The 23,323-nt window shown below is 38.7% G+C and overlaps 1 protein-coding gene across 1 annotated transcript; it reads left to right on the forward strand.

Moving 5' to 3' along the window:
• Window positions 1-987: 987 nt before the first annotated feature.
• On the forward strand, window positions 988-18,543 carry LOC104615872 (lipid phosphate phosphohydrolase 1-like; the record flags this gene model as incomplete). Its single annotated transcript, XM_010288814.1, has 4 exons — window positions 988-1,030; window positions 1,732-1,886; window positions 14,756-14,911; window positions 18,263-18,543. Coding segments are annotated over exons 1-4 (635 nt in total), but the record flags the coding sequence as incomplete, so codon positions are not given.
• Between the last annotated feature and the right edge of the window lie 4,780 nt (window positions 18,544-23,323).

Genomic DNA, 23,323 nt, shown 5'->3' on the forward strand with positions numbered 1-23,323 from the left:
AGGAGAGAGACCTTTAAGATTCAGTTCGAAGGTATATCATCCTACTTCATGAACAACTTTGTGCTTGAAGAAGCATAGTGCCATCTGTGGTTTTGTTCAGTTTTGCTATATGGGATGGTGAGGATCTGACGAAGCGCTTTGCTGCATCAGCATCGCCATTTGTTACGGCTTGAGTGTGGACAGTCCTTAGGATTTCAGATGTTTTGTGGAAAAAATTCCTCTCTGCTCCATAGGAGGCTTTAAATTCCTACCGAACTGCCTTCTGTGGCCAGAGCCATTTTTTTTAGAAGAAGAGTTGGCAGCTGGAGTGTTACCAAGCACATACACAAGTTTCAATATGCACTGCACAAGCTTTTGTACCGCAACTTAGCAGCCCAGAGAAGAGGCCAGGATTTATCCCTCTGTTCCTTCTCTTTCGCTCTTGATGTCTTTTCTAATGAGGTATATAGGAATAAGCTTATTTAAAACCCCTTTAAGTGACTTACCTGATAGTCGTCTTAACAAGTGTCACCAGAAATCAGAGCAATCTCTCATCACATGAACCTCTTTGAAATGTTCTTTGTTCTCAGTACAGCAGTTTGTTTACATCAAAACAAGATGCAGACAAAACAAAAACAAAGAGTAATCTTCTCTGCTTCAATAATTGCATTTACAATCTAATTTACATATAGAGTGTCTTTATGCAGAATTACATATTTCCTAGATGTTGGGGGAAATACAAAGTTTAGTTTGCCCTTTTTTACCTTGTTTTAAGCCTAGTAGATACTAGGGGGGGCGTTGCCAAATTTATCCACTGTTGATCTATTACTTGCACAGGGGACCAAAGGAACGGGGAGGGTTATAAAGTAGAGAAAAAAAACCAAACAAATTTCAAATTCGGGTTTCCTGAGGTCGTCATTCCTGCAAATGTCTATTCCCTAGCTGATTCTTGTCAGAAATAAGTTACAGACCTGAATGTAAGTCAGAGGTCCTGACGGCTTCTTCGGCATGACTGCCAGTGTATTGGAAGAACCTGTAAGAGAGGGAATAGGTAATATGTCACACAATGTAAGTTCAGAGAGCTATCATTTGTACCTGAGTCTTAAGTTTCCGTGTTGATAACTTAGTTATTTTCATGCAGAAGTCTTCCACAATTTCAGTATACAAAATCTGTTTAAAAGCGTGTCAGTATTTACCATTGATGACTCTGCGGTTCTCTTGTTCCCCTTACTTGCATGAAAACTACTTGCATGAAATTTTTAACTCCCTAACTATGTGAAAATCTGTGTGTATTTTCGTCTTGTTCTCTGTAAACACTGACCAGATTATAGTATATAGAACAGGGCTGATAATTCAGACACAAATGAGTGTCGTGGGGTGGTGGCAAAGGAGGGGGCACAGAAGGCAGCCTGCCCTCAGTAACTATTCAATCATGTGAGTGGCAAATGCTTTTCTTAAGGGTAATCTTGCTTCAATATGTGGCAACTCACCTTACTGATGAAAGGACTTTGAATTCTATACTTTAAGTTCTGTTTCGGGTGGGCAACTTCAGAGTCCTTCTGAAGTAGACTTCCAGAAAAGATGAATTCTTATAAACAGGATTTGGTAAGTGTGTGCATTGCATGATACTTAAGAAACTTAAGTTTTGCATGTTTGGTAGCTTCCTCCATGCATGTTTAAAAATGATTTTTTTTTTTTGATTTAACCACATGTATTTCTTGTTTTTGTTTTTTGTTTTCCTTCCCCCAACAGCTGGCTTACCCCTTGGTGTTCTAAACTTGGCCAAAATAAAACCGTATCAGAGAGGCTTTTTCTGTAATGATGACAGCATCAAGTATCCGTTCCATGACAGTACCATCACATCCACTGTCCTCTACACAGTGGGGTTCACCCTGCCCATTTTCTCTGTAAGTAGCTAATATATAGGGAGCTTTGGTGATGGGAATAAAATGTATGCCTTGCAAGAGTTCAGCACTGTGACTGTGAGTTGAAGGCAGTCTATATAGGCAAAATCCCATGTATGTATAGTCGGATGCATGTGAAAGGTACTGTTGCTACTTTCTGTTTGCACAGAAAATCTAGAACTAATCTCTTAACTGCTAGTGTTGCTAATCTCATTTGTTTTAGGAGCAAAAAAAAATGGAGATGAAGATTTAAACTCTGTTAGTTAGTCTAGGCTTTTATCATTGGGGAGAAGAATGCTACAGGCTTATGAAATGCTAGGGAATAAATATGTTACTTATTCAGGATGGGTTAATCTGATAATTTAAACACTTGTGATGTTAAAACTTGCACTGTAGTGGAGTGCACAAACCTATCACTAGTGACTTGCTTCCATATACTTTCTACAGAAATAAGTCTTAATTTGGACTCCGTGGGTTTTCTTAGGTTTAAAATAATGTGGTGACTCTTTAAACCCATCAAAATGGGATACAGAGGCTGAAAATCTAGTTGCTTGTAGAAAAGAGGCTCAGTGTTTTCAAGATCACATGATTTTTACAAAGAACAATTTAACTCTTCAATAGATTTTTCTAACAATATTTTAAGCTTGATTGTATCCAAGTTTTTAGTAAGGTTTGAGCTGGTCTAGAGAACCAAAATTTAGCTATTCTGGTCTTGAACCTGGAACTACATCTGGTTGATGCCTGCGGTAGTTGACCAAACCATATTAGAGATGGTCATAATCTTTGGTGTTCTGATAAATGTATATGCTAAATTAATCAGTAAGAAGTATATATTAAACTGGTTTAAGGACTGAAATAGTCATTTAAAACAAGTAAACAGAAATCTGCGGCACTTCTATGTGCATTTACTCTAGTGTTCCCTTAAATGCTTATTTATTAGAGCTTGCATTAGCCGTATGCAGTGAATAGAAGGTAGACACAACAGTTATCATTAGTGTAGAATCATTTTTGAGGAAAATAGTCTGAGGTTTGTCATTTTGACATGTACTGACATACATCTTCAGCACAACTTCAGGAAAACGTCTTTTCCAGTAGGCTTCATATATACTGTAATTGAGATGTTCACAGGTGAACTACCAATTGCAGTTATGTGCAATTTTGGACTTCTAAAAAGGCATTTCAGTTGCAGTTAGGTAATCTCTCTTGAATTGCTTTTTTCTGTTTTGTTTTGTTTTACTCTTCCATTTTTAGATTTGAAGAAATTGTTCCTGTAATAGAAAGTCAATTGAGAGTGCAGGTTTTTTCTGGCTCTAAAGTGGTGGAGAAACATCTCACTTACAGCTGATTTTCTTAAAAATACAAACATCTAAGGAGTGGTGTGGACAGCTATTGTATCTTTAATTGCCAAGGCATCTAAAGTTATAACTTAGCCTGGAATCACTGACAAGTCTAATTCTATTCTGGTATTTTTCTTCTATGTTATTTTTATAGGATTCACAGAGTGAATTTTTATTTCCTGTCTTTGTGCAGGGGATTGGGGTATATTATTGGAACAATCACTTCTGGCCTCCATGTTGAGAGAGGTTTGGAAAAAAGAAAATTCTAAAGCGCTTGTAGTTCTGTAACAACAATACAGGCTCTCCAGATCAGTTTTCTTCAGTTCGAACATTCAACAAACCTTAAACCAACACAGATTTTCTGGAATCTAGTGAGAAAGTAGTCACTACAGTCTGTATATTACTGCTCTGTAAACCTAACCGGCTTTCTTAGTCTCAATTTTACATTTAGGGGGTTCTTTAGCCTCATGCAAGACGTGAAAAAACATTTATGGCTACTGAAAGCTTGGAGACCGGGTAGCTGTTAGAGCTAGGGAGTATGAGATCTGAGTTATCACAAGTAAGTCAGTTGAAAGCGAGTTCCAGTTGAACTTTGAAGCTTTCTAGCTTCAAATTTGCCTTTACTCAAAATGGATGGGGAAAGTTGATCAGTCTGGAAATAGGAGAATCTGACATTCAGGCTGATTTATTTTGGACTGACTCAATGGAGGCTTGAGGCTTTTTCCAAGGCAGATTAAGTTTTTGGAAGCAGTATGTTCCAGAGCCAGTATCCTCAGCAGGGACACATCTGGCTCATGAAAGTTTATTGAGCACTAATGCTGATTATCCCACATGTAGTCAAAAATGTTACCCTGACATGACACTTCCCTGAAAGGAACAGGCTTCTCGGTGAAGGAATTGATGGTTAAAATTGTGTCCATGCAAATAAGAGTTGATAAATTGCACTTTTGGGCAAACTTTCTTCACTAATGAAAGATTACATTGAACAGGATACTTGTTCCTAAGTAGGACTTTTACCTTTCTCACATCACAAAATAGAAAGAATTTGTGGTAGCAAGCTAAGGGAAGCAAAAGGAATGGTATCTGCAGCATGGGGGGGCGGGGGGAAAGGCTAATTGAGTAGTAGAGGGGTTATAGTCCATCCCCTTAGCATTCAGCAATGTACAGGTATTGCTGATCCAGTTATTTAGTCCTTAGTCCCTACAACCTCATGAAATCTAAGCAGAAATGCTCAGAATATTATTATGCATATGCCCCTTGCTGCATTAACATCTTGCTTGTGTTCAGAGTGCAGAAAGAAATAGCCTAAACATCTTGCTGTATAATAATGACAGGTCTTGTCTGGTTCAGTTGTTGGGGTAAGCCCATAGTGGAATATGAAACAACTTCAAAGAAAGAAAAAATAAACCAAAACACAAAACCTGCAGTAATGAGTAAGGCATAGATATTTCATTGTTAAGAAGTCTCTCTGTGCATAAAAGAAACTAGGCTGCCTGAACATTGATTTGTCTTCAGAACATTTTATGAAGATTTACAAGATGTGTTAGAATTTCTCAGGGGTCTTAAAAACAAAAAAAATTAAAAGAATGCTCTTAGAATTCACAATTCCATGTACAGCTCTGAACTCTTTCTGTTTCCATTGCCACCTTTTATCAGGAAATAAAATGTCTGGGAAAAAAATTAATGTTTATTCTTTTTGAAGTGCTACTTCGTAGTATGATACTTGTAATTCTTCCAGATTGTTTTCTGTGTCTGCATGGGAAGCATAATTTTTGCACTAGAGTTTTTTGAGACTTAGGGTGAAACAAGGCTTGGTAGTGCTCTGGAAAAATGAATTGCTTTAGATGTCTAGGCCAGTGTCTGGAGCAGCGCACATCCATGATGACTGACATTTCAAGAACCCTAGAAGATCTTTCCAATATTTCTACCTTTCCAAGTCTTTTTAGAGATATTTAGAAAGTAATTCTGAATAGTCTAAAAGCCATGACTGATTAGGGGGTAGTGTCTACAGATTGCAACTCTAGATGTGTTTTGAAATGAATATCTGAGAAGATGTACTTGGTCTGGCATTTTTGGTCTTCAGCTGTCTGCATGAGATCAGCTCTTCCAAGTATAAATGACAAATTAATGCCAATGTCTTTCTCTTGCAGTGAGACCCAACCATGCCTATTTGCATGTCACCTATTCAGTTGGTCTTTTCTGGTGACTTCAGGTGCAAGTCAATTTTCTCTTCCTCTAGTCATCTTGCTTCTTACAACCACTGCCTTCAGTGATGCTCATACAGCTTGTCTTAGGTCTAAAGGTGGGTGTGACTGGGGGAAGGAGAAGCACAGAGTAAAGGAGACCTCTCTGAAGCATCTTTCTCACCAAAGGAGCAGAAGAACAGAGCAACTCCCGAGTTGCTGAGTTTCATCAGCTCCCCGTGGTAGGTTCTAAGGAGGGTTTCTGTAGTTCCCTGCCAAAGCTTTTCCTGGCTGTTCTGTTCAGCAGCTGAAGGGACACAACCCACTGGTGAGTTTCTGTATGAGGGACTTATTTGTGAGAGGACAAGAGTTCAATTCTTCTAACTCAAAGTGCTGCATTGAGTTTCCAGGAAAAAGGAGTTTGCCACAACTGTTGCTACTAAAACAGGTAATGCAAAAGCTGATGTTCCTGACAGAGGAAGTGTTCAGTAGTAAATAGAGTTTTAAATAAGTCACTTCTGTGGGATGAGCTCTGCTATTTGAGACTTTTTTTGAGAGAAAGTAATGTTATGGGCCTGTAGGACTTAATTTTTCCACCTCAAGCACATCCAAAAGATAGTTAGGTGATCAGCTCACGTTGTCTTCCACTTCTTCAAAAAACAAAATCAAAACATTCTTACTTTGGTTTGGCAAAGGCTGTTGTCTTCAGTATCACGAAGTCTTCCCAAGACCTACATAGCTTTGCCAGCTTTAACCTATTGGGCGTTAGGCTTAATGTTTTCAGAAATGTTTCCTCCTACCATGTGTATCAATGTTCTGGCTGTAACTTCTTCCTTCAGCTTAGCACAGTTGTACTTCAGAGGCCATCTACTGATTTCTTTTCTGGCGAAAGAAATTTATCTTCTTTTATGGTCTGTGAAAGGGATACATTTTGCAGGGAAGCTTTTACTGAAAGCACCTATTTGATTAATAACATAAGCACTTACTGGGCTAATTCATAATGTTTCTTGAGGGGCAAATGTAGTTACTGCTGGAAACTGATAAAGCAGGGGACTGTAATGAAATCTATTGAATACTGTTAAATTGGTAGATCTGCACTTCATTTTTTTGCAGCAGTGTCAAAGCTTTATTGCTCATTGATAATTTTGTAAATAATTGAAATTAAACTTGCTGTTTGACACTAGGGTGGACTTTTGCATCCTTTATCTTTCAGGTTACATTTTAATAATTTTATTATGCTCTGAACAAGACTGCTTCTTATCTGGTAAACTTTTTGAAAAGGAGAGTAATGTTTTATATTCATGGGTTTTTGCTATGTTCATGGCACTGGAAACCTTTTTGGGCAATGCTGTTGAACTTCATAATCTGGCACGAGTTCTACTTGATGCTAACTGTTCATCTTTTACTACTACAGATGGGCATCATCTCTGAACTCGGGTTTATTCTGAAGAATAAACTGCTAATTTGTGGTTGCTCAAAGTCGGTTTCAAGCCAACGTAACAATAACAACTCATGTTTATAGTAAGTGAAGGGTTAATGTGCAGGATGGTGCCCTTTGGTTGAATTGATGCGTAATTCCTAGGTGAGATTGGCTTTGTGTGGGACAGAGACTTAGAAGTGGAAGTTTGTTGCATCCAGCTTTGGGCCCACTTCTGTCCCATGTGTTGTGAAGGTGTTCTGGTAGGTTTGGTTTCCAATCAGGTGAGGAAACATCCGAGGAGCACCACTTCCAGTTTGGTACTTGTACAAATCACTCTTACCAGGTGCAGGTAATCTTTAAATAAATTGCAGTGACTTGCTAGTTAAATCTGTGGACTTGATATTGTACTGCTTCGGGTACATTTGTTAATACAGTGATGAAGAACACATCCAGCGTATGACGCTGACTGAAATAGTTGGCAGCCTGAGAGTGGAAGGAGCTCCAGACAAGGGCTTTTAAAATGCTGAGTGAAGGAAGCTTGGTCATCACTATGAGAAAGCCAAGCTGTCACAGTGGTTTGGAGTTGTTTTTGAAAGTATTATTTAGTAGAGTATATGAAAGGGTAAAATGGAATAGGGAGAAATGTAGGGAGAGGGAGTTGCAACTTAAATATTTAAAGTCTTGTCACTTAAGCCAAAAAACCCCTGCACGGTCTGTGGTAGAGATCTTTTTTCCTTGTCTCAAGTCTCATACTTAGTTACTCATAACTTGCTGTTGACATCCAGGACTTAGACCAGAGACTCAAGGGGGTGGCAAAAAAGGGAAGGGACTACACCAGAAACCAGAGATCAACAACAGGGAAAGTGAAAGAGGGGGAATGCTCCTTTTTGTGTTACCTCTTATGTTTCCCTTCCTCCGGCTTACTCCGCTGTACCTCTTTCTGTTTTGCCTTGAACAGTTAAATCTTATGCAGAGAGAGAGTTTTTACCTACCTTTTCTAGAGAAAGCTGAGTGACAAAATGCAGCAATTGGTCTTAGTGAACTGTGGAGTTATGGTATAAGCATATTTCTTGCTAGGTGCCTTCCTGAACTCTAAAGCTCCTTTTAAGAAATTGAAAGAATGGTTGCTTTGGTACTGAGGAGAATCCAAAGTCTTAACTTAATCAGCAAAGAGGTGTATGAAACCATAGCCAACCCCGACAGAATGTGAGCAAGTTGTACAGAGTAATATTCAACTCGAAAGTTTTAACCAAGTTTTCACAAAACACATGTTTTTCCAGGCAGGATTGTGTTGTATAGATGAATACTATGGATGCTTTTGCTGATGCAATTAGTACCGAAATCTCTACAGCATATTCAGGGGAAATGTTACCTTGTGCTTTCTAAATTTCTGGCATAAGGAGAACTAAACCTCAAAATACTACTTGTGCTTTTTTTAGTAAGAAGTCTCGGTGTCACCTTTGGTTTAAAGCTATACTAATGAAGTTGGCGTCAGTTAATAGCACAAGTGCTGGTGGCTTTTCTTGAAGTGCTGGGAGCAATGACAGCAAAATCTTCTAAATTTTGTTTTCAAACTCTGGGAAGGACTACTGCTACCCACTACTGAAGCACAGGTGTTTAAAGCTATTTTGTCTGAAACAAATCCACTGTTTCCTGGTGTCAGTCACATCTATTTTCTTCCAAATCCCTTTAATACACCAGGAAGGTGGAGTACTTGGGCTAAAGGCAGCATTTAAAAATAAAAAAATCTTATTACTTAGATCTGTACATTCAAATGATTACTTCACCAAAATCCTAAGAAACTAAGTAGGCATGGGATTAGATGAAAACTTCTGAAGTGTATAAATAATTCATTGAGGTGTGAAGTAGGCAGTAGGAGTAAGTGCTCCCTGGCTTTCACAAGGGAGGAAGGTACCAAGTAGAGGTCTCCAGGAGTCTGCCATGTTCAGTATAGTCATAAATGCCCTGGAGGAGAGCATGTGCAGTGAGGCAGCACAGCAGGGTACTCGGAGCAGTAAATATAAAAGATGGTAGTATCATGGCTGGTGAAATACAGTGTGGGTAAATGTCAAGTGATGTCCTTCCTGAGGAGAGCGAAAAGGACAACTCGAGGGCTGTGTATTCTGTGATGTTCGCTCTCTTTACCAGAGCGGTAATGATCAGTTTTTAGTTCTGTGGAGAGATCAACTTCATGCCCACTAACAGTGAAGAAACCTAATCAAGATTAGAAACTTGGAAAGAAATAGACCTGTGTGATGGAATGTTTATGGATTTTTATGGAAAAAAACCACCCATATAATCAGTCAAAATCATGACTTCAGCTTGTGAGGAAATCTAATCCATTATACTGTATGAGTCAGCCTATTGGACAAGTGTACTAGAATTGTTTAAAATATTTAGTCTTATCAGTTGAGCTACTTGTGTTTCTATCTCTTGTATTCTGACTGAAGGGCTGTTTTGGAGGCTCACATATCTCCCTCACTATGAATATCTTTATTGCCAACTGTATTTGTGGCTCCTTAATTCTTGGTTGTTGTTGGATCAATGTTGTTGTATTGCTGGTTTTTTCTGATACCTACTGTCTATGCAATTAGCTGATTTACAGCACTTGTGTTAATGCTGAACTGTGCAAAACCCAACTTCTCTAGTTTTTCAGATGAGGAACGTACATTAGCAGTCCTCCTCTGTCTGCATTTAAGACAGATGAATTAAAACCAAACATGTTTGCAAATTCTGATTGAATGCTGTTTCAGAAGAAATTCTTACCAGGTGTCTAAAAGCTTTAAAGCCTTTGGAAACACTTTGCTAATGGTCATGTAATTATATCAATGCACAACAACTATAGGAAGCAAACATTATTGTCCCCTCATATTTTGAACTGACAAGCTCCCAGCTCAGCAGAGTTGTTTAACCTCCAAGTGCATGACTCTGAACTCATTACTGCCCAAATCTCCATCTGTTCTTTTGCTTCAGTCTTTAAGAGTTGTTTTGCAGGCAGAACAGGCTGACCTTGATCTTCCACTGTATCAGAGAATTGCAAGCTCTGTCAGCAGTACGTCTACTACTTATTCATTAATGGTGCTGGCATATGCACTGCATAACACTAGGTTGTTGGCTTTATGCTTGAGATTACCCTACCGGTAACCTCTTTCCAACTTTATAATTCTTAAGATATTTGTTGTCATCTTCCCTTTAGGCAATTTCTTGATGGTGTTACAATTGACTTGGAAAATGAAGTGTACACCAGGGATGCTTTTTGGTATTGTCATATGGGAGGTATTCAGTAGTGAGTCTTTAATGACCCTTTACTATCTTCACTCCTTACTTACAAGGAGTACTTAAACAATTTCTTCTATTTTCATATAAAACTGAGCCAAACTAATTTTTACTAATTATCCTTTTCAGTGTGCCAGACTCCACCCTTAGAAACTGTAGCTTGTTTAAGGGAAAATGGATATTGTAGAAAAAACAGGGCATTTCTTTTAACTTACTGTGGCAACATGTGACTATGGCAGATGAGCAGGAATTCTTCTTCCAGTGATCTGCTGTTGAATCTTTGCTAGTTTTCTGTGAGAAACTACTTTAGACTTTTATGTGGTTAAATCTTCTGGAAAGGAAGTACACCACCTTCTATACTACTATTAAAATTTGTTCTTCACTTGTATCTGGGAAGTTAAAGACCTTGACACTAATGATAGTTGTACCATTATGAAGACAAGTATCATTTGGTATCTTCAGCTTTGTCTAGTCCTCCTGGGCCAGGTGGTTTTATACTTAGGAAATTGCTACTCTGATGCAAAAGCATGTTCCTGTCTTGTGAAATTATGGTACCTCTCAGGGTGAAAAAGTAACATGTCTATGGCAACTCTAGAGAAACCCTACTGTTGTACTTGCTATAGTAAGAGGCTTTGCCTCTTTCATCACTTAGACCAGTTCTTGTGCTTGTTTGTCCTGCTTGTACTAGTGAAAAAATCACTGTGTTTTTCTGTCTCTGTTGTCTTTGAGAGAGAGAGACTTGCACTGCAGAAAGTACATGAGCTATATATTTGAAATAACTTTGATTTGATTGTTTTCTTTAAACTTTAAATACCACAAAACCAGACTTTGCCAATTCATTTAAAACTGAATTAAACCCCTAAGTATTGAGAAGTTTTTCTTAAATGGCTTCACTTGCCAGAACAGTAGGAATTGCTGTCCCTCTGGTTTGACTTCTGCTTTTCTCCTGTCTCCCACCAGTGAATAGTGAAGCCAATCCATGTATGTTTAAAAGTAGTAAATTAAACCTGCTGTATGGAGCATGTTCTGAGTGGGTACATTGGAGAGTACTTTAACGAAAAAGACATCAAAAGCCAGTACTGGCATGGTTTTTCAGGCTAACAACTGCCTTGGATTGAGTAAATGGTGAATTACAAATGTTGTAGTTCTGTGACTTCAGTTTTCAGTTTAACAGTGTTAAGTCAATCTGATCAATTTTACTGTAATCTGGTTTTTAGAAATTAGGACTTTTATCTTAAGCTTTCATGGAGCATGTCTCCTTTCAGCACTGACATATGCTGAGAACAGCAGTAAGATGAATGACGGGTGGAATTATTTTTAAATCTGTTATACAGTTGGGAGAAACTGAAGAGAAAACACTTCATGAAGTTTACTATACCAGCTTTTTTAGCAGTATTATATTTCAATGCATAGCTCTTCCAATTAATTGTTACTTTAAACCAGGTAGACACCTAGAACTTTAAGACTCATACTGTCTAACCTGAATTTTGCTGCTTATGACTTCAGGCAACTGTTTACAAAGCCATCTTTCTTAACTGGGGAATTGGTATTGGTTTCAGATAGCGTAAAAGAGGCAGAAAGAAATTATGAAAGAGAAGGCATTTTAATGACTTGTTCTAGCTGGTTCTTACTTGCTTAAAAAGCAAAGCAAAAACAAACTTTGAGTTGTTTGTTATTTTGTTTGGATGATCTTGATACAGGAAGGTGCTGCAAGCAATTACAGACTAATTACATCGTAATCTCAATATTGCTGAAGGGTGAGCACACATTTCAAGCAGCTTCTCCTTTGCATGAAAAAGCACACGTCATCACTGCATGAGGGACTTCATTCTCATGATCCATATACAGTTGCCTTCCGTTTCTGATTTAGCAGCAGGTAAAGCTGCTAAAGCAGGTTTTACATTAAAAAAAAAAAGCAAGCCCCACCCCCAACCACCTGAATAACTCCAGTAGCCTGAAAATTTTTTCTCCCATCTTGAGAAGCTGAAACATTCAGGTGTGGGTAGGAGGAAATGAGGAGTAAGCCACCATGACACCATTATTCACAGAGCAGGTCTTTAAAATGGATGAGGCAAAGCTGGTGACGTGATGTCCATGACACTACCTAACTATGAATCGCAAGTATTTGTGGCAGTGTGCTGAAGCTGTGGTAAGCTTTTTTTCTAGGCTGGACTTAGTTTTGTGAGCAACTGCTTTACCATGGTTGAAACTACCTACTTGAGAATCTTATTTGTGCATGCCTCATTCTCCAGTTCTGGAGACCTAAAAAACACACTTTTCTCAAATACAGAGTTTTGAATCTTGGTGTTAGTAGGTGTGCAGGGCAAAGGATGAAGTTTTCATTCCACACATATTTTATAGAATAAATGGTGTTGGAAATACACCATGGCATTATGTTGACAAGTCACCTTCCCCTTGCACATTGCTTCTGCCTCCTGCCTGGCACGAGTTAGCTAAATACTGAACAACTGATGATATGTTGTGACATGCTGTCAGAGTACCAACACAAGCGGAGCCCAGAAATGAGGCCTGGGCTGCAGTGTTTTTCAAAACCCTGCTATTCTTACTGGTAGGAGGAAGGGGGAGGGATTTTTTTTCATGGTAGGAAAAGGCTGTGTTTTTGCACTGTACTGAAGAGTCCAGCTCCAGGGTTCCGTGCTCGCTGGTGTCTGAATGGTTCAGTGTTTTGGCGAGGCTCTGGCTTGGCTCTTAGCCCATCCTGCTGTTGTTCTGCTTTGTTGGTGTGCTTGGACGGTGTCCAGAACAAGGTCAGTTGTAGTCCCGCTGGCATAGAACTGGAAACAACCCCTGTTCTCAATGACAGTGGTTTTTCCTGTCACTTTCAGAGGGGACGTTTTGCATGCTATTGATTTTGTGACTGTAACAGCGCAGAAGATACTTGATTCTTTGCGTCGGGCTTAGCTGGAATACATGGGCACTATGATAAGCCAGTAGCTGCTTGGTTGTGGAACAAAGCTGTGTGTCATTCATCAGAGGTCACTTCAAAGACATTTTCACCTTATGAGCCGTTAGTTTGTTATTCATTCTTCTGCATCTGTTTTCAAACTGAGGCATTCTTTTAAGCAGTCACTTCATGGTGTGAAGAACAAAATCAATAGCAAGTCATTGGTGAGACCACTGTAGGTCCCACTTGTGATGGGCCCAGGAGTCCTGCTTAGTTAAGAGGACTTCATGGGTGGAGGTTCAAGGGGGAAGATGGTTGAAAAGAATCCTAGGTCTTTTTTTTTTTGGGGGGGGGGCACCTTGCAAATCCTGACTGTGTAATTTAGTGTTCCTCTTCTCTTCCCTAACAGTTCTCTTACTGGTTGGTAGCTTTTTTTTTCATCTTTTTTTTCTCTCATGTTCTTTCCATCTTTGCTTTTGTTTGTACACACTTATTTGGCGGTAGCAATGTTATTTGGAAAGGAAGAGGTGGACTATGCCCTGACACAGAGGTCCTGAGGAGAGAAGTGAGACTACAGCAACATCTTTCTCTGGCAGGAAGGAGGCTGTTTTTCATCCTTCTCATCCCTTAGTGGTAGTTAAGGAGTGTGTCCCCCTAGATGATTTTTGTTGTCTAATTCTGAATTTGTATGCATTTTATGTGCAATATAATGCTGAATTTTGAGCACAAAATCAAGAGCTTTTAAGCACTTCAATGTCACTGGGCTGTACATCCCTAAGTTAAAAGATTATTTATTGTTTTGTTGAACATTCTTGGTAGTCCCCCACTTCTTTTTTCCATACAGCCATTTCTTTCTGAGAAAGAGGGTGTTCATCTGAGGGTGTTCATCCCTGTACATAACCAGAACATGCAGACACTGTATGTGTGTCAAGGATGGAGGATCAGGGTTTAAAAATGTGATTCTATCTAGTTTGTAGTAATTTGTATCCTATTTTGAGCTTTTTAAAAAAAACTTTGCTCTTCAAAAGACTAGTTTTGACTAGTGTTGCAGATCTCCTGAGGTACAATAGCACAAAGCATTGTGCACCTTAATCTTGTGTTCTGTTGAGGCTAGGATGAACCGAAAGCTGCTTCTTTTGTTGAAGAGAGGGGAATAAAATCTCCATGCCCTTGTTGCTTTTGGTCTTGTGCAGTGACGGCATTGTTCAGGGAACTACCCAATGTGTGTGGAAGTGAGAGGATCGCATGCAGTTGTAACTTTTCCCTTTTTCCCATATCTCTTCCTGAAGACTCCCTCTGCACTTGCACTCCTTGAGAAGTACCCCTTTTCTGCTTTCATGAAATGCAGTTTATGCTCTTCTGACTTGCAAAGCTGTCCAGAGAACGTGTAAAGGGGCAACTGTTACAGCTCACTGGAATATAAAGAAATAGTCAATAATTGTGGCAGTAGCAGCAGATTGAGCAACTCAGTGGTTGTCACTGAACCACTTACTCAATCATAGTTTTGTCATGCTTCCATATTTGATGTGCCACAAATGTGAAGGTGAGAGGAATCTGTCCTGGTCTCCTTCATTCAGCAGTCCTTCCTGGTGCTGTAAAGGCAAAGCAGTAATCATTGGCCAAAGGAAGTGCATAACCTTCTAACTTGCTGCATGCCTGTTCCTCTTTATGCGCTTCTCTTTGGAAATGCGGGAGTATAATCATCGCCAGAATTTGTGCTGCTTTTGTAATGTATTTTTTATTCCTTTTTGCTAGCTGGCTTGCCTTTTGCAATTCTCAATTCAAGACGTATCCCCTTCCAGAGAGGAGTTTTCTGTAGTGATGAATCCATCCGGTATCCATACAAAGAGGACACCATTTCTTATAAGTTGTTAGCAGGAATAATTATTCCTTTCAGTGTAATTGTTGTAAGTTAAACTTTTCTTCATTGCATTTGATTTCATTGGGGGTGGGGAAGAGGGAGGAGGGGCAAACTTCTAAAACTGTACTCTGTAAGATTTCTCAACTTTAAAATAATGTCCTTAGACCAGGTGCTAAAGCAGTAGAAATGGTGTTCTGGCAAGAATAACTAAAAGGTTTTCTTTAATTGACGTCAAAGAATTAGAATTATAGAACAGAGAAAGAATACCTTAGAACTGTGGTGGCTTAATTCTCTAATCTGAGAGATCAAAACTTCATTCCTTACCATATCATTAATACACGCTAATGTATTTTAAGCGACTGTCTCAAGCTTTTCTATTTTGGGAGCTACTACTTTCAGAATATGGGTTTGCTTGACCTATTAACTCAGCATTTTTATCTGCCACAGAGCTGTTGGAAATACTTGTATGTGTGGAAGTGTAACAACGGATATTAAGTTCTTTCACAGAAAAAGATTATAGCTTCCAGTGGGAACCTATTAAAAGCATAACTAGAACAAAAAGAATAAGTAGCCAGGGAGTTTTTCCTTGAATGTTTCCCCAAAGGTCAGGATAAAACATTGGTCCCATTTGTGTTTGAGTTAATGCTAGGGCTTGCTTTCAACAAGGTTAGGTGCTGCATGAAAATGGGGTACTGTTCTACTTTCCCTCCTCATCACACCAGATCGGTGAGCTGGAGACGTTGCCTCTGCAGCTGCCAGTTCGGGATCGGCCTCTTTGACCACAGCTCCTAGCTCAGTTGAACTGCCTCAAGCATAGAGTGACTTTGTATCCTTAAGATATAATTGCATGCTGTCAGCTGAGCTAACCTAATAGCTTACTATGGACAAAAGGTGAGGTCCCACTATGACCCTGTCTTTTGCCACCTCTGGTGGCTTGTCTGAGCCAGGATAAGCTAGTGAAATTCCTTAACCTGGCAGAAAACAGCAGCTTTGAGCTAGGTTGAATGAAATGTCTCCTGGAAGAATACAATATCAGTGCTGAGGCAAAAGGTGGTGGAGGCCATACCCAATGGCCCAGGGGGAGAGCTGGATCTCAGTAGTTAACCATTTTGTGTCCTACGTGTCATGGGACTGCACTTAGTTCCAGTAATAGGCCTTCAACAGGGGCTTAAAGATCCCTGTTCAGATGTGCTAAAAAGCTTCAGACTCTACTCATGGCTCTGTGCTGGGTGACATCCAAGCTCATTGGAGCTACACTTTAAGCAGAGTTAAAGCTCTTATGCCAAATAAGATTTTTAGGTGTATAAATATTTATCCAAGCATATCTTGGGAATCGAAGCTGGAAAAGGAGCAGCTAAATGTAAACCGTAGTATTGGCCAGCTGTTTCTCTGGGCTAATGAGTTAATCAGGAGTGCTATTATGGCAATCTAACTCTTCCTTACATAAGGATTACATGTTTTTATATCTTGGTTCCAACATACAGGTCAACTTGTAGCTCATGTTTGCTCTTGGGTGGAATTTTTTTCATAACTTCAGAAATGTGGTGCTGGGAATTAAAACTGTGTCTTACCTAGCTTTCCTTTTCTTGGAAAACTGCTTCAAAAACTTCCAGAAATATTTCTGTAGCAGATAAAACTTTCGGTTTTTGTCCTATGAACTGGCAAGTGGTTTATGCTAAAAGATCCAGCCTTTTAAGATAGGGTGCTTTGTTTTCACCTTGTTACTAATGTTGGCAGTCAGTGTTACCTAGAAGCAGCACTACTTGGTCACAACTGAAGCCCATCTAGCTTGTTACCTCATTTCTAGCAGTGGTTAAAACAGATGAGTGAGGAAGAACAGAAGAATAAAGCAGAGAAAGATTGATGTTCTGCCCTTGGTATTTTGCTACCCGCCATTTGCAGCTCAGGGACTTCCCAAGTCAGAGAGGGCTTCAGTGAATATCGTAATATTTAATGGATGTATTTCCTTTGAATTTATTCAATCTCCATATGAGTCTGTGTGAACATTTAGCTAAAAGTTACCTTTGTAACATCAGGGACCATCTTTTAGTTGTGAAATCAGGCTTTTCTGTCAAGATTGCTTTAAAGCCAGATGGTAAAAGCACATGTTGGTGTCCTTTACTCATTGCCCAGACAAATTATTGAGTACTCTTTGATGTCTGTATCCAATGAAGTAGCTGCATTGACATCACGTAATTTTTTGTTGCCTCAGAGATAAGTGACCTTCTGGCAGGTTTTGCAGCAGTGTTTTTTAAAAGGGATTCATTATTTAAGAGTCATGGCTGTGATATTTCTGCTCAACTGTCGTTCATTAAGAGGTTACTCTCTGGGATAGGCAGATTCTGTATAAGAGCTTACCAACATCTGCTCTACTGGAAACTGTCAGCTTCAGTCCATGTTTTGGTATGGTGCAGAGTGTAAAACTTCAGTGTCGCGCATCTGATGGGATTGTCTGTTTGCCTTAAAGTGCAAAGCTGCTGGCAGCTACTTTGTCTGCCCAGTGTCTAATAACAGCTTCATTCAGCAAAGCTCAGCTTTGCTGGGATCCTGGACTTGTCACTCTCAAGTGACAGACAGAGCCGTCATTTAATCTTTACAGGATTTTAAAAGATCACTTTAGATATATGCATACAGCTCCCCCCATCTGATCTTCCGTATGAGTCGATCTTTTCTGTACAATCCAACCTGTCAGGGGTGAAGTTTTGTACTTGGTTTAAGGAAAAACTTACTTTCTGCAAAAGATAAAGTTGCAGGAAAACAAAATTAAATCTGCTTTCGTGTCAACATTTGATGCACACTTGATGCATGTACCGTAGACATGCAGGGTGAAAAATCCTTGGAAAGACCTCAGTAATGCCTGTCTTTCCCAAAACTTTTCTCCCCAAAAGATTCAGTTTTCCTGAGGAGTAGGAAATTTCTGTAACTGGCCTTTCACATCTGGAAATGAAGTCTAGACCCTACAGAATAGTCTCTGGCTTCACAAAAAACTAACAACTTTATGATGAAATAGACAAATTTTGCTCAGCAGAAGTTTAGCTGAAAAAGACTCAACATAGAATAAAATGTAATACTGATGAAAATGTTTCTGATCAGGGCCATGCCAAGTAATATGGATAACTGTTACTCTGAGAAGGCTTTGTTTTAGTAAATGTTCTGAAAAATAATATTACAGTTCAGCATGAAGCAGGGTAAGGTGAAAGTTTTGTTTCTTCTACATAAGTGTTCAAAGTTCGGGCATGGTTACTGCTGACTTTTGGAAAATTTAAATTTGCAGCTTAATGTTTATTAAAAAAAGTAATTTCTGAAACTACATGTCTGAGTATTAACAACAGTAGAGTAATAGCTTTCTTTTCAAGTGATTATCTTTCTTTAACTTTTGTCTTTATTTCTCTTTCAGATAATCCTAGGAGAGACTCTCTCTGTCTTTTATAATAATTTGCACTCAAATTCATTTGTCAGAAATAACTACATAGCCACTATTTACAAAGCCATTGGGACCTTCATTTTTGGAGCAGCTGCTAGCCAGTCGTTGACAGACATTGCCAAGTACTCCATAGGTAGACTGCGTCCTCACTTCCTCGCTGTGTGCCAGCCTGACTGGACACGAATCAACTGCAGTCTAGGTTACATTGAGAACTTCTCTTGTCAAGGAGACAGAGGAAAAATCAATGAGGGAAGGTGAGTTTGACTAACTTTGTATACTTGGTTGTAAGACCTGTTTCTTACCTTGGGAGGATGAGTTTGGTATGGCTACTGCATTTTTCATACTTCTCCTATAATAAATTTCTTGTAATGAATTTTAAACTTTGAGCCCTGTCTAGACACTGGTATTTTTTTCTAATTTGTGGAAACTTGGTTTTTATTAATGTACAGAAGAATGCATAAATTATTGGGTATTCATTTCTGCTTTTTTACAAAATGTGGGTGATGATCAGTTTTGATTGGCTCCTGTTTATGTTTCTAAAAATGTGCAGGCTGGTACAGTCTGCACATCCCAATGAAGAGAAGAATTTGAGATCTGCCTTCAAAATTAGATGTGGAATAGGAAGGAAAACAGTTTAGATTTAGAGTGAAAGCAAATCCATATAAAAATATACTGGACTGCTAAGAGTCACTCTACTCGATTTTCTCATTATTAGGCATTTCATTACCTTAAATACTATGTGCCAGTTCAACTGCAGCAAGATAACAGAAACAAAAACGAAGCATCTGACACATTGGGAGTTTTGTAGCTGTGTTATAAATAGCAATGTTTGAATGCTATTGGAAATGTTAAAGTATGTTCAGAGTAATTTCTGGTATTAGAGTTGCTTGAGCTCCCTGTAAGCTTAGCTTTAGAGAAACTCCTTGCCATTCTTTCTCCAGAAGACCTATATACCCTCTTAGTAAGAACTTTTGTCTGTGTGTGTGGTTTTTATGTGTGTGTAGGTTTTTCTCACTGTCCTCTGAGCTCATTTGCTCTTCTAGCATGTGTCCCCTGTGGATTTTCCAGTAGCATGCATGGTATTCCTCAGCAGCCACAGGAAAATGTTGCATCTTGATTTGATGGGGGAGCAGGTCCAGCTCCATGTCATGTACAGCAGCTGTTCAAAGGTTCTGGGAGTAGTTTGTATCTTGAATGGCTGTTGGTAGTAGAGGAAGAAGTGCATGGTGATAGATAGGCAGTATAGCAGATAATCCTAAAAAGAGCAGAATTTCATTCAGGTAGTAAACAGATAAATTGGAGTTTGTTCCTTGAGAGATTGAAGTAGAGGAGTGTGGTTCACATGCAGCACTCTTTTTGTATTCACAGTGCTCATAGTTGTGCTTAGAAAACCTTTATTTACTTATTCTAAGCTATTTTAGACATTGTTTATTGGATGGACTTTCCTTGCCTGTGAGTAGCCCTGTAGAGTCAGAATATCCACTGATAAGGTGTAACTTTTATCTCTGTTGCAGGAAGTATGTGATGTACTTTTGAAGACTTGTAATGGTCGCTTTCTGTATGACTGTCAACTTCAGTTTGGAAAAAGGCAGAGTAAACAGAGGATTTACATTAAATGTAGAAAACAAAGAATTTCTACACAGCATGTCTGTCAGACTTAAATGTTACTTACTTTTCAAATGTCTGGCTTGTAGTAGAACAACCTTAATAATTGAAATAAAGGAGATACTACCTCCTCCAAGGTAACAGGTTGTCTTGGCATCTTCTCAGCTTTGCAAATTTTAGTGGGATGAGTTAGCAGAAGTAATTGCCAGAAACTAACTCTGAAGAGTTTAAAGAAGCTAAAACGGTTTCTTACAACACAAGAGGAGGGGAATACATATTTTGATGTATATTACATTGTGGTGGGAGTAAAATGTTTAAAAATTTTTTTGCTTCATCTCAGTAGAAGTGATATTAATTTTTGTTATTCTGCTACCATGTGAAAAGACACTTGTCTACTTCCAAATGGAGTGAGTCTTTAAACAAAATTGCACATCCCCAGATGCCTTATGAAACAGAATTGCATGGCTTTCAGCATGAGACTGTGGGGCTGAAATTCAACTTGGGCAGAGCTCTGAGTCTTCAGCTGGACTTCTGCATGAGTCTAAAAACGCTTCTCAAATGTGAAGAGGGAAGAGGAGAAAATTTGAGTTCATTTCAGTGACTAAAATGGTCCTGAAATAAAATTTGCTGGTTTGGAGGGATCCTGAAAAACAAAGCTGGCTTATTCTCAAACAAGGAAACAGATTTCTGTTGTATGAGAATGACATGAGGGAACAATGGCATAATGATCACTTAGCTTTTGTTCTTCCCTGTGCAACTAGTGCTTCTGTATTGGAAGCAAGATTTGTCTGTCATATCTTGATGTATGAGCTGTTAGGTTTGTTTTCCCAGCTGCTGTTTTGTTCCCTGTTTCTGTTGTCCCTATTGCTCCCTAGAAAATCATGTAAGATGGCTCTTCTTTTTGGTCAAAGCTTGCCTTGAAGTGAGTGACTTCAGTATGAGCTCGCCTGTGGTGCTTCTGCTCTCAGCTGAGGCTTTTCCATGCACAGGAAGCTATAAACAAAAAGTCAGTGAGTGACCAAAGAAGTGTAGATAAAAGTGGGAGATTGTCCTGTACAGGTGGATGTCATGGATGCAGTGACCCCGTAAATTATTATGGATTTCTTATGGAAATTGGGCCCTACATCTGAAAGGGTGGTTTCAATTCTTGTGTCATATGCCTATAGACCTTACACTTAAGCCACTAAAAGGAGGGAGTTTGATTGCAGTGAGTTTTACAGCAAGTTGGAGGAGGTCACTAGGCTCTCAAACTGTAACTCAGAGGTGAATTTCTGGATCAGTTGAACAAAATTATTAGCAGCAAACTTACTGCCATCTACCTTCACTTGCACAAAATAAATATGCAGGTAGAAATACCAAGAAAGAATGATGATAGGACAATCATATATATAGTGTTGCATACAAATCATGTGTGCTTAATTGAACCTATTATCCTGTGTAGTAGTAGAGCTTGAGAATGTTTTTGAATATCTTTAGAGATTCATGCTCACTTATACAGCCAAAAAGACAAATCTGATCTTTGTTTACTATTTCTTAATTTGTAGCAGGAAAACAATGCTTCTAGTGTAAAAATCCATTGTGTGCTTCCACGTATTGTACTCTTCTGTTTTGTTCTCTCCTTACTTCTCATCCCTTTTCATCATCCCTTCTCATCTTCTTATACTTACTAAAATATAAACTAGTTTTGGTATGCAGCATCCTTGAGTAGATCAGAGCTTTTTGTCTGAAATAGAGTAAGCAGGTGTGTGTTGAAGAGAAGTGTAAGAAGGAAGTCTCCGAAGGGTACTTTAGAAGTGGTATGGAAGTTAGGTTATGAACAATTGTTCCCATTTCCTCCTAATAGTAAAACTAGAAGGCAAAACATTTGAAGTAGTTTCTTATTTTTATTTTTTCCCACGTGAAGATTAAGAAGATGAAGTAAGCTATGGAACTCTGCAGTGCTGGGATGTGTAAATTTGTAGGTGGATACAAAAAGCCCTTTGAACAAACTTCTGAAAGATAAAACCAAGAAAAAACTCTATGTTTCTGGAAGCCTGTAAATTACGGTTGGAGGCTGAAAGTGTTCCGGGCAAGCACCAGTGCATATTTTGTTCCAGTATTGTTTTATGCAAATCTGATGTTTGCAACCCTTTGCTTATATCTACTATGTTATAACATGGGGGCATGGGAGAAAGATAATAATTGGTCTTTATTATTCATCAATAATAGTAGTATTAAAATATATGCTAAAATACATATATGCTTTATCATTAATATAAACAATGGACTTATGCTCGGCTGTCTAAACTAAAAAAGTACTTGTGGGTTCTAATTAGTTTCAGTAGGGTTTTACTTTCTAACATGAGCTTGATAAGCTAATTCTTGCAGACTTAAGTATCTTGTTTGCTCTGTATTGTGCTGAAAGAGTCCTCTTCAGTTTTAAATATCTTCGGTTCTCTGTGACAACTGTTATAGTGTGTTTGCACTTTCAGTACCACTTGTGGTTAAACTAAGCTGAGATCACAATCACAGTTGTGTGCTTAGTAAATATCGTTCATACTTCTTGAAAAATGTATGTAAGAGTTGGCATATATTACTTGAAAGCACATAGCACTTGCAGACCTCTAAAATATGCATGGAAATAACTAGTTATATTAAAAATTGCTAGTTAAATTAAGTATTATCATTAATAATAAACATAAATAGTAAACATAAACTGTGTATTCTTCTGTATCTCTTCGTAAGACAATCTTTTCTTCAGGCAGTCTTGGGCATTTAATTTAAGCTAGACACAGAAGCTTGGTATGAGCTACTTCATGGCAGTTTTCTGAGGGTAAATGACTTACACAGAACTAGATTCTCAAGGTTTTATGAAGGTATTGCTAGGTTTGATGACAGCTAGTTGTGTGTAGAGCTTTGCAATATTCCATTTAAATAAATAGTAAGAGTAGTAACTCAGTAGAAGTACTTGACCTGTGAAGGTGATTTTTATTTTAAGTATCAAAATAGCAAAGTTCTCCTTAAAACACATAACACAGTTGAGTAAGACATATTTTTTTAAATGTAGTTGCACTGGGCAGAAGAGTACAGCACTTCATATCAGGTAGTTTATTTACTGGGAGACAATGGCTTGTTTTAGTGTTTTAGAAAAGTAAGTTTGATTATACAAGCACAAGTGTAGTGCCTATGAATGAGGAGGGATCAAAGCCAAGGGGTCCTCTTGTCACTGGTCCTACTAATTAGCATGTCACTTGTAGCATACCAGTGTATACTCCTAATGCTGCTGGATTGCCTTTAAGGTGCTTTGTTTAGCACTTAAAATACAATGACCTGGAAGATGGCTGTTTCCTTCTTCAAATCAGCACGGTAGGGCTCAATAAAATAGGTAGGTGTGCTTAGGCTGTAACCCTGATTGGGGATGTGAGTGAGCAGTCTCTACTGATCTCTTTG

The sequence above is a fragment of the Phaethon lepturus genome, unplaced genomic scaffold, assembly GCF_000687285.1.
Source record: "Phaethon lepturus isolate BGI_N335 unplaced genomic scaffold, ASM68728v1 scaffold46316, whole genome shotgun sequence".
In the NCBI taxonomy this organism is placed as follows: Eukaryota; Metazoa; Chordata; class Aves; order Phaethontiformes; family Phaethontidae; genus Phaethon; species Phaethon lepturus.